This window comes from Eucyclogobius newberryi, unplaced genomic scaffold, assembly GCF_026437365.1.
Source record: "Eucyclogobius newberryi isolate DKJ021-1_F unplaced genomic scaffold, fEucNew1.0.hap1 SCAF_6, whole genome shotgun sequence".
Taxonomy (NCBI): domain Eukaryota; kingdom Metazoa; phylum Chordata; class Actinopteri; order Gobiiformes; family Gobiidae; genus Eucyclogobius; species Eucyclogobius newberryi.
The window spans coordinates 13,450,059-13,462,125 of record NW_027316278.1 but is presented as its reverse complement, the minus strand read 5'-3'; the positions used below and the strand labels follow the sequence as shown (position 1 = coordinate 13,462,125).

General features: G+C 39.3%; 1 protein-coding gene across 3 annotated transcripts; it reads left to right on the top strand.

Annotated features, from left to right (window-relative positions):
- The first annotated feature begins 233 nt into the window (after window positions 1-233).
- On the top strand, window positions 234-11,860 carry golga3 (golgin A3). 3 transcript variants are annotated; one of them, XM_072433227.1, is made up of 24 exons: window positions 234-331; window positions 1,197-1,441; window positions 2,403-2,555; window positions 3,271-3,383; window positions 3,482-4,185; window positions 4,755-4,863; window positions 4,950-5,256; window positions 5,332-5,534; window positions 5,622-5,759; window positions 5,858-6,019; window positions 6,086-6,454; window positions 6,560-6,637; window positions 7,029-7,292; window positions 7,371-7,465; window positions 7,704-7,920; window positions 7,989-8,132; window positions 8,256-8,453; window positions 8,587-8,703; window positions 8,838-8,977; window positions 9,054-9,186; window positions 9,274-9,396; window positions 9,726-9,878; window positions 10,039-10,202; window positions 10,286-11,860. In XM_072433227.1, the coding sequence occupies exons 2-24, from the start codon at window positions 1,279-1,281 to the stop codon at window positions 10,476-10,478; spliced, it is 4,440 nt and encodes a 1,479-aa protein (XP_072289328.1). In that variant the 5' UTR covers window positions 234-331; window positions 1,197-1,278; the 3' UTR covers window positions 10,479-11,860. The 3 variants fall into 3 exon arrangements, with proteins under 3 accessions (XP_072289328.1, XP_072289326.1, XP_072289327.1); XM_072433225.1 differs by having other exon boundaries at window positions 2,403-2,681; XM_072433226.1 differs by having other exon boundaries at window positions 2,403-2,681; window positions 9,726-9,897; window positions 10,061-10,202.
- The last annotated feature ends 207 nt before the right edge of the window (window positions 11,861-12,067 follow it).

Sequence of the window (12,067 nt, the reverse complement as noted above, 5' to 3'; positions counted from 1 at the left end):
AGAGCCACGATCTATCCTTATCTTAACTGTGCTTTTATTTTAACGATAAATGAAAGTCAGTGTAATCCCAATTTGGATGACTTCAACGGAATCTTTTTCTACAATAGAAAATAAAAGCACAGCAAAACAAACGTTATTTTAACTTTTATCTAGTTGTGTTTTTATTGCAAATACACAATACAAATACTTAACGAAATATAAAAAAATATCAATCACATTCACTTAACTGGACAAAATGATGTGGAAATCTGCGAGACATTTGTTTCCCACCGGACAGTAAAAAGGACCGGAACCCAAACAGCCACGTAGTAAAAGGCGAAGCTCGAGAAAGGTTGGTTAGATTGTATTTTAAAATGCCTAACGCGTCTGTCATGTCCTACATTGCACATAATAATTGAAATACGTTTCAGAAGAGGAGGATTGTGTCTCTTATTTATTGGTAGAATGGAGATTTGCAGGGATTTCTGTGATTACAACTGGTAACCTAGCGCGCTAAGCTAACATGGATCGTCGTAAACATACGCAGCTAGCTGTCAAGCTAACACTACAGGATACTAAAGTGCAGAAAAAAATCAATAGAAATGTTCACTCTAAATACGGGTTTCTTAATTATTCTGCTTTCTACATGTTCATGCGTATGTTGCTGGTGCATAGAGAGTTCCATGTCAAATTATCATTTCAATCCTAGAATAATTCTGTATAGTCACACTTATTGCTACGTTATATACTAACTTACTATACGGTAAAATAATGGTTAGCTGTCTCTTCTGGCTGTTACTGTAAACCCAAAGATTTATGTTTGTTTGGCTGGACACTGCAAACCAAATTGACCGATCAGCAGTTTTGGGGGATCGCTAATGCGGCACTAATCTTTCATCTAACAATGTTAAAACAAGTTACAATGCTTTAATAAACCTAAGGTTAATTGCAACGTTACGTTACGGTAATTTCATATACGTGCCTTTGCTCTTCAAATAAATGAGCGCGCCTATATTTGTCTTTCGAGACGATCACTTCCTTTAAGATTATTAGCGTTTGACATTTGGTTACTCGTCTTAATTAAACCTAAGCGGGCTTTACGTAAGAGGTCACAATGAGGGAGCATGTAAGTTAACAGCACTGAATAGGTTCGGTTTAGAAATGACAGGAGTGGAATTATTGAAAAGTGAAGATGCATGTTTTTTTTTCTTTGACAGACGTCCTGCCCACAGCTGACCCGCCCACTGAGATGCTTCTGTGAGAGTTTCATTCCAAAGAGTCATTGGCAGGATTTTATCCATGGAAACCATGGAAACAGTGAAAACAGACAAAAATGAAGAACTGCAACTGAAGAACAATGTAATTTCTGAACCGCACGCTATGGATCAGACAGAAGCTGAAACAACCTTGCAATTTATTCAACCAGAACAAGGAAAAAAAAACATAGAGAATCTGCCTAACGGTAAGCACTGGATATGACTCTTTTTGTAAACCCTTTTTATTATCTACTGCGTGGTGATTGCATTCTTTGTAGCGTGATACATTTAACCCATAAGTGGAATGGAAGCTGTTTTATACTTCTATCTAATTATTCCAAAATTATTATTGTTACTGTGTAACATTTAGAATTTTACCACACTTTGTCTACATAATCCTATGAACTCATTGTCTGATGCCTCCATATCTTCTTAATAAACCTAACTCAAATCCTAACCATAACTTATAAGTCTGTTATAAGTCTTTTAAGACTCCTAATGTAACCGTTTGCCTAAACCTAAACCTAACCCTTTCCTACCCTTAACCCTGTTCTAAAACCTAACTTGAATCTGAACCAGTTTGACAAATAAACTATTGTCAAAAAAGTGCATTTCACCAGTACCAAAAAACACACTAAACGGTGTCAACCAATTAACATTATTAAACTGAATATAATTAAACTAATCATTTATTATCATTTGTCATTTTCCCATGTAGCAGTAAGAGTTGTGAACCATCGGACGGCAGCATTGACATTTTGTTCTATACATATGCTGCCTGAAAATCATAAGAGGTCTAACTTACAGCACATATTCCACGCTCTATAAAAACAAAGAGGATAAAAAATATATAAAAGCTATAAGCTATAATGTACTGTTACGGATGAAGTGCTGGTGGTGTAAAGCTAAAACTACAAAGTAATGTGTTATTGGGCTATTTTACAAATTGTAACATGCTGTTTTTGATTTAGCATGTCATGTAGATTTTCTGGATATGCATTTCCTCTCTTTCAAAATGTATTCTACAAAATTACATGAAAAAAAAATGCTCTCACTATAGTTGTTCAGCCTGTTTGCTCAGTTGATTTGCATTTTCACTTTGACGTTTAGCTCGTTTAGCTCTTTCAGCTCTTTCCTTAATGCTCTCTATTCCCTTTTTACTTTCAGGTCTTGTCAGTTCAAATGTGATGCCAAATGGAGACAGACTTGCTGAGGACTTTGGTGCCACAGGGGAAGTCAATGTGAATGGCCCTGTGCCTCCAACTGCTTCTCCTCAGAGTACCAGTTCTCCGGTCAACTCCAGTCAAGAGCTCTCTCCAGGTGTGGCCGCTTTCCCACCCTTGTCGCTAGAGATGTCTGAGGGTGCTAGTACTGAGTTCACGGGTCACTCTGGTGATGCACTGCAGTCACTCAGACTCAGTATGCCCATGCAGGAGACTGAATTGTGTAAGCATAAACATGTGTGAAGTAAATGTCCCTCCCTGCCCGTAATTATGCTTTTCCTTTTATCTTTCAAATTTTACTATTTAATCATTCTTTGGATTGTTGATACTTTGGTGTGCTTTTCTTTGCGCCAGTATAGACCAATTAAGACATTTTTGCAACTAACCCCACAATGCATCTATGGTTTGGTAGAATATATGTGTGGTCTTTGCATTTATTGATGCATGGATAAATCATGACCTTTGAGTGTGGATTGAGCATGATATTTACACGCATGTGTTATGTATTGTGATCATTTGTGCAAATTGTGCAACCTGTACATCATTCTCCACAGTAAAATCCAAAGGTGTGGCAACTCCGGTTATCTTTCTAAAGACTGCCTGCCTTTGAGATTTGAATGTTTTGTCTCGGATTACTGCTGGAGAAATGTTCTTGCCCTGTGCAAACTGCACAAAAAACAGTATAAGCATAACCATAATGTTTGTATGAGATTTATGAATGATCTTTGCGTAATCCTAACACATGCAGTGGTTCTGTCTCAAAGTTGCTTGCTTGTTGATTTCTACTATAAAGAATATCTATTTCATATCAGCAAATAAGAAGCCATCACTGGAGATGGAAAATGAAGAAAAGATTCGCTATGAGGCTCGCAGACGTCTAGAAGAGCAGCTTAAACAGTATAGAGTGCAGAGACATAAGGAGAGAGTAAGTAGTAAATCAAGTTTATTAATCAAATCCACTTAGCTGACTAAAGACTAAACAATTCACACAGAGATAATGAATCTTTCTTTTCTCCCTTTTAGTCTCACCGCACCAATCCCAAGAACAGACCCTTCAGTACTTTGGATCCAGAGCTCATGCTGCACCCTGAAGCCCTGCCTCGGGCCAGCAATGTTTCCATGACCACGGAGTATTCTTTCCTAAGAACCAGCGTCCCTCGTGGCCCTAAACTGGGTAGCTTGGGTATCCCACCTGCCAAAGAGAAGAAGTCAAGGTCTCTGCGTCAGAATAAAATCCATTCTTTGGCTGACTATAAAACTACAGAGAATGATGGCGGCGGAGGAACAGGCGGTGGTTTCAGGCCGACAGATGGCACTGTGGGGTCACATCAATCCAGTATTAGTTCAGTGTCAACCGTGTCGGAGTTGAGCATCAATGAAGTTGATCGACAACTTGGTGCCTCTCCTCTGCCGGCCGATAATGCCTCGGAGATTGATGGAAGTGAGTCTGGGATAAGGCCCGGGAATGATGGCAATGATAGCGACAGTTCATCCTATAGCAGCGTGTCGACTAGAGGCGCCTATGGCATGCTTGCGGCTGCAGTTGACCGACAACAAGGGCCCTATACAGTGGAAGGAAGGCAGATAGCTGCAGATGCCATGGGTCAGTTCCCCTCACTGAAAGAGGTATTACAGGCTGCAAGCGAAGAGCAACATCTGCTGGAGCTGGAGCATGATCGAGAAAGTACAGCTGAGCCACGGAGCCGCAGGGACAGCTTTTCAAGCAGGTATTTAATGTATATAATTATATTGACAGTTTAAAAAAAATCATATTGACAGTTTATAATCACATGCATACATATTCAATTCACTTAGAGTGCACTCACACTAGCCTAGTTGAACAAACCCAACCACTGAGCCCCTAAAGTGCGGTACAGATCGGACTTGGTTGGAGGAGGTGGGCCAAAGCACGGCACAGTTGCTCCTGTAGCAGATACGTGACATGTCATGTGCACTGTTGTTTTTCATAAAAGTAAAACGGCGAATGAACTCTGCTCCAAACAATACGGTGGATATGGTGTTTACCTTGAATAAGAACTGTGAACAGCGACCGGAGTTTTGTAGTCTCTCATATCCAAAACCTGGTGGAGGAGCGCAGGCAGGAGCTTATGTTCTCCGGTACAGCGATGGTACTTCAGCATGACATAAAACAAACAATGCGAGACATCAATAAACATACAAATGCAACAACTCGCTGCCATTCATTCACTAGGGCAATTAATTGCTGCCAAAGCACATTACACAACAATTTCTATGGACAATCTATAGTGCTATAGTTTTGTTTTACTCTTTTCAGTATTTCTATGGAGAGCTCTGTAATGGGCCATGATGAAATGCTACAAGTTCTAAAAGAGAAAATGAGGCTTGAGGGTCAACTGGAGTCCTTGTCGTCTGAGGCCAATCAGGTTATTATTATTTACAATTACAATTCAGGCAACATAAAGCAACACAATGTAAACCAGTTGCTAATGTGAAGTGTTCTCTTATTTAGGCTCTCAAAGAAAAGACAGAACTCCAGGCTCAGCTCGCTACGGTGAACGCACAATTACAAGCCAAAAGTGAAGAGGCTCAGGTCGGCCAGCAGAAGCAGGGCACCCTGACTAAAGAGGTGAGCACCCTGAAGCAGAACTGCAGCCAGCTCGAAAAGGCCATGGTGGAGCTACAGGGGCATTTAGAGGGCAAGAATGCCAGTCTGGCTTCTTTAAGCAATGACCTGCAAGTGGCTGAAGACCAATACAACAGACTGATGGGAAAAGTGGAGGAGATGCAACAAACTGTAACATCAAGGGATAACGCTGGTAGGAGTTTAAAAACATGATTTGTACACAATGTTTTTTGACTCTAATTCTTCTTTATGCTGTTGAATTTTGCAGTTCAAGAGTTGCGTCAACAGATGGGTGGTCTGCATGGTCAGCTTCAGCAAGTGCAGCTGGAGCGCAGCACGTTACAGAGCCGACTCAAAACTTCTCAAGCGGAAATAGACTCACTGCAGCAAGTCAGGCAGTGGTACCAGCAGCAGCTCGCCATAGCTCAGGAGGCGAGAGTACGGCTGCAAAGTGAGATGGCAAACATGCAGGTAAAGTTGATGCGTTATTTATTTTCATGAAACATTACATTTATTTTTATATAACAAGAACAAGTTATGTTCTGTTATGTTTTAAAGGCAGGGCAGTTGACTCAGTCAGGGGTGCTTGAACATCTGAAGCTGGAGAATGTGACACTGTCCCACCAACTAAGTGAGACTCAACATCGATCCATTAAAGAAAAGGAGCGTATTGCTGTTCAGCTGCAGAGCATTGAGGTATGTTGTTTTGATAATTATGAGTACATTTAAAGTGCATGTACAGGCCCTAATATTGTTTTTAAATGTTGTTTATTGTTTTTTAATTTCTTGTAAAGGTTGATATGCTGACACAAGAAGCTGCATACAAGCAGATCCAAGATGCAAAGTCGATGGTGGAGGACGACCTGCAGCACAAACTGGGAGAGTTTGAAGCGGAGCGGGAGGAATTACTGAAACTGGCCAACACAGCCACCACTTTGGAAAGAGAGCTAGAACAGGTATACACTTTTAAATGACATAATACCAGATAAACATTTATTCACAGTAGAATTTTATTTTTTTAGGTGAAGCTAACTCTCTCCCAGAAGGATGTGCAGCTGCACTCGCTCCAAAAGGAACACCTAGAGCTGATGCGGCAGCTCACCAACACTCAGGAGAACCTACAAACCAAAGAGCTGTCTATTAACCAGCTGGAGGCCCGCTACCTGGAGCTGGAGGCACAGCTGGCGGAGCTGCAGACAGAGAGCAATGCTAAGGACGATAATATTCAGTTCCTTCAAAATGAGAAGATAGTTCTGGAGGTGGCGCTGCAGGCGGCGCGGGCCGAGAAGAGTCAGCTCGATGAAGGGGCAGAAAAACTGGGAGAAGAGGTTCTCGTGGCCTCAGACATCTTAGATCAGCTCAGACAAGAAGTCCAAGTCAAAACCAACCAGGTATAAAAAGAAGCCTAGATTAAAATAATCATCCATATTTGCCTCCCTCAACAAATGATCCGGAATAATTTTGTTATAAATTAAATAAAAACTGTTACTTTTTAGATTGAAACTCTACAACAGGAAAATAACTCTTTGAAGAAACAAGCTCAGAAATTAAAGGAGCAGTTTATGCAGCAAAAGGTAACAATATTCAAGTTATTACAATATGAAATCGACTGCAATACAGCAATGACGTGGCGCTATTGTGGGAGTTCTATTGTGAACCCTTCAGGCTGTCATCTCCAAAAGAGATGTTTTGAAAAGAGGCTTTTTGCACCAAAATGCTGTCAGAAAGTGGGTGGATTCTAATGACAAGATGACAAAATGTGCACTTTATGTAAAATGTTTTAGTTTTGTATTTTTATGTTTAGTTTGTATGCAGGATTTTGGTGGCAGGATATTGCACTGTTTTTGCTGAACATTTTAAAACATAAAAATGTAATAGGTTGGTTTATTTGTTTGTTTCTGTGTAAAAACAAATCTCAAACAAAACAGTACAAAGCCATAACCAATTCCATGTTGAAATCTGTAGGTAATGGTTGAAGCCTACCGTCGAGACGCTAGCTCCAAGGACCAGCTCATCAATGAGCTCAAGTCGACCAAGAAGCGTCTGATGTCTGAGGTGAAGGATCTGAAACAGGAGCTGCTGGGAGTACAGGAGGAGAAGCAGAGGGCAGAGATGGAGCAGAGCCGGCTGCAGAAGGAGGTGGTCCGAGTCCAGGAGCAAATGACCAACATGGAAGCCCATCTGGTGGCCATTCAGAAAGAACGAGATGAGCTAGAAACTCAAGTACAGGTAGAGTTCAAATACTTTATAAGTCAACTTGTGCGAAGACGACAAGTTTTAAAAGTGTTCTTGCTTGATTCAATCTAGTCCCTTCAGTTTGATCAAAGTCAGCTTGCGTCAGTGACGGAGGAAAACGAGGGCCTGAGGAAACAGGTGGAGCAGATGGAAGCTGAAGCCAAAAAGTGAGTCTTGTTTTCAAAAGAAATGTGTGAAAATAGACACATGCCCAGAGGGATGACGTGGACTGTGATGAATAAGCCTGTTTAGAAATGTGTTAGAAATGATTGCTGTTGGCTGTGGCTCCAAATGGAAACTTGAATTAAAAAAACAAAACTATTTATATCTATGCTTGGTGCAATCTTCCTACTTTTACTCACAATTATTACTTTGTTATATTGGCTAACAACATGTTTAAAATAGGGCCATTTCAGAACAGAAAGTGCGCATGAAGCGGATGGGCACAGACCTGACCAGTGCACAGAAGGAGATGAAAGTCAAACACAAGGCCTATGAAAATGCTGTGGGCATCCTGAGCAGAAGACTTCAAGAAGCTCTCGCAGAAAAGGAGACTGCTGAGGCAGAGCTAGTCAAACTTAAAGCACAAGTTACAGATGGAGGAAACAGTCAGGCCTTACAGGTAATTTACAAATAATCATATTGTTTTGGCCAAAAAAAACCCGGATCAATCAATGTTTTGCCGTCCAGGAAAAGATTAAAGCTCTCCAGGTTGAGCTAAAGACTGTGAGCAATAGCAAGTCTATGTTGGAGAAAGAGCTGCAAGAAGTGATCAGCCTCACCTCCACAGAGCTGGAGGAATACCAGGAGAAAGTACTCGAGTTAGAGGATGAGGTGAGCCTTCTGACTATACTATACAAAACATATTATTATCATATTGTATTTGACTATTTTACAGTTTTGAAAGATGAAATGTTTATTTTCACTTGGGATTACATGTGTGCTTGCTTTCCACAGCTTCAAGAGGCAAGATGCTTCAAGAAAAGGATCCGGAAATTAGAGGATGCCAACAAGAAACTAGCTTTAGAGTTGGAGCATGAAAAAGGGAAATTGGCTGGATTGGCACAATCCCATAATGCCTTGCGAGAACATTCTAACATTTTAGAAACGGCACTAGCAAAGAGAGAAGCAGATCTGGTACAACTAAACTTACAGGTATGACGTTTTTGTTGGGTCTTTTACCTCTTTGGTCGTATGTGATAATGTTGCCTTTTACACCTACATTATCTTAATTAATAACTGTTGAGCATGACATTAATTATAGATTAATTGTGTCCTTCGATTGAAGGTTCAAGCCGTTTTAAAACGTAAAGAGGAGGAGGATCAGCAGATGAGGCAGGTGGTTCAAACACTACAGCTTGCATTGGAAAAAGAACAATCTAAAGTGGATAATCTAAAAGAACAGGTCGGTATTTCCCACATTGGAATGAGTTGAACTATAAATCTGATTTGAAGTATATCATGTATACACATGTTTTCAAATAGAAAGGCCTTCGGTATCAATTTTTACTTAATAATTGCTATATAATTGATCTCCAGGTGGCAGCAGCAAAAGCTGAAGCAGCTCATAACAGAAGGCACTACAGGGCGGCCATGTTGGAGCTGTCAGAGATCAAGAAGGAACTGCAGGCTAAAGAAAATGTGGTCAAAGTCTTGCAAAATGAAGCTCAAAAATTACAGTAAGTACCCATTTATTTTCTAACAATGTACTCTCATTCAAACAAAATGTCTTCACTTACTTTCTCTCTTTTGCAGGGCTCAGGATGAACAACATGCTCAGGAGGTTTCAAAGTTTCAGGAAGACCTGTCTGAAGCTCAATCACAGATTCAGATTCTCCAGAAACGTCTAGATGAAGAACTAGCAAAACAACCCCTCACGAACCAAGAAGTAAGTAACGTTGTACCTGGCTTTTTTAACAATAAACAATGTGTTTTAATTTCATTTTTATTTGTGGTATCAATCTTTCTCTTCAAGGTTGAAGACTTGAAGTGGGAGGTGGAGCAAAAACAGAGGGATATTGAGGCCCAGAAGCAGCAGGTGGAAATGATGGAGCAGTGCCATCACAGGGAGCTGGAAAATCTGCAGACGGCTCTGCATGTATGTACTGCATGACCATGTTAATAATGCAGTGAATGTCTACATATTAGTCTTATAAAGTATACAAAAAAATAGTAAGGATATAATAAAATAATTATTAATATCTAATTGCACAAAAAGTCATCTGAACCAGTTAGTCTAGTACAAGTTAAGTTCCTCAATTTCATTACTGTAAGTTTTGGAACAAGTCTTTGATTAACTGGATCACAACTGATTATTGCAATAAGGGACCATTGTACCCCTAGATCTACATTATCAGTAGTGTCTATAGTGTTGCTGATACTTGTACTATGTGGCACGTCTAACCCTAATGGCTTTCTTTGTGACAGAGCATAAAAGTGGAGCTTGAGACTGTTCAGGAGGATCTGAGCAGCGCCAGAAAAGACAAGTTTATGCTTCAAGCCAAAGTCGGAGAGCTGAGGAACAGCATGAAAACTTTGCTCCTGCAAAACCAGCAGCTCAAACAGAACCGTATGAGAAAGGCAAGGAACTTTTCATTAAGTTTTTGAACCCACAGACTGTACACGTATGTAACTAATATTAAGAAGTAATTACTATTTTGAGCATAAATTCTTTTGATTTGTTAAGAATTTAAGAAAAATAATTTTGAACAGTAATTAATAATAGCATTTGTTGTACTAGCGCATTGAGCTGAAGAGTGAAGGAAACCCTTCCAACCCAGTGACTCCAGTCAAAATCCCAGACTGCCCTGTACCTGCATCTCTCCTGGATGAACTACTGAAACCCTCCACTTCTGTTAACAAGGAGCCGCTCAACAACCTGCACAACTGTCTGCGGCAACTTAAGTAAGATCCTGTTCAAATTGCTGTTATTTTAGGCTTAATGTAATTGGCATTTTAATTGTTATCATACATTGTGTTGTTTTCAGAGAGGAGATGGATAGTCTTCAAAGACAGATGGAGGAGCACACAGTAACTGTTCATGAGTCGATAAACTCATGGCCAAACACTGAGGATGGACAAGCTCAGGTAGAGCTTCAGAAAAATGGCTCCATATCTTCTTTACCACTCAACAATATGCTGGTCGATAATAATAATGATGCAGAAATACAACAATCCTAATAAAGATGTTTATCTCGGGCTGAAATGGGGAGAGTGGAGTTTTATCCACGAGACACTTTGAGCTCAGTGTTCTCTTTTAATTGCTGCCAACATTTGGCAATTTCCCATCAGCACAGGGGTGCTTGCTCAAATTCATACTTTCTATACCATAGCTTTATGCTTTGTTTGCTGGTTGTTTATATTTTTGTTAAATATTTTTGATTTATTTATTTGAAGTTTGAAATATATTTTAAGAAGACCCTTTATTGCAGTTTCCTTATAACATGCTAAATGTTTTGATCTTTCTGACTAACAAAAACTGGGTCATTAAAATGCATTTACTGACCGACATTGCAAAAGTCAGAGTTTACATCTGAAAATGGTTCTTCCAGTTTGCCCGTGCCTGTACATCCCCCATTTATCTCTAAACTGACATGATATAAATGAAATACTTTTAGACTTAATAATCTCAGTTATGTATTACGATTGCTCGAGCATAAAGTGCAGTAATCGGTACCTTTTTTTTTAATAGCCTTAAAAGCGATGTTTTAAAAGGACTACGGTGGTGTCTAGAGACTGTCTGCACACTTGTTTCTGCAGAGGTTTATGTATGGTTCAGAATTGCAATGACCTATAATAATATTGCACTTTTGGTCAATTTAAGGACTAGTACACTGTACAATGAAGATATGTTACTACTACTAATGTGCAATCAGACTTGTTGTTTTCTGGTCAGGCCCAAGTCTAGAACAAACTGAGTGTGCAACAGAGCTTCAAAGGGGTGCAAAGATGAGGCTCTCCCATTAAGTGTCATTATTTAATGCACCTGAAATGAAGGTGCAAACACTTTTAAATGAGGTTGCAATGCACCATTTTGCACCCCTGTAGACCCGGGCCTGCAATGAGGTATACTGTATTTACCACTCAAACACAGAGTTTGATGTGTGGCTGACTTAAGGATTAAGTTAATTGTTTCCAGAAGTTAATTTATAAATATGTTTCCTTTTGTATTATTGTGTATTCATACAAAACTGTTAACTGATAGTGTATAAAGTATCAAAATAAGAAACTAAATCAAATGGGGCTAGTACAGTAGTTGCTCTACAACTTATGCAGCCATACCCTTGTTGTTTGCCTGCTGAAGAAATCACAACTTGTATGTATTTTAAAAGGGACATTTTGAATTGAACGGGCTATTAGTTACTCCATACTATGTGAAAAAAATATTTGGGCTCTATCATCCAAAGTCAATGTATTTTTGGTAATATGTAATTACACTTGGGACATTTTTACTCTGTTGTATCTGCAATTCCTCTCATTTTGGATTCAGTCATTCCATTGTTTAACATTTGTGTTTGGACATGTGACTGTATATATCATAAAGTTGCACTATTCATCTGAAATGAGTGTTTATTATAACAGTGAGTATGTTAATAATGGTACAATTCATTTTAAAGGACAAAAAACAAAATTGTTTATAAATCTCATTACCAAATTATCATTATTTGTAGAATATTTGACTGTGAACAATGTATAATAGAATAATTGATGCATTGGCCCCAAAACATTTATGTACAAAGAAAGTTTCTTTGAATTTATTATTTTTGCTA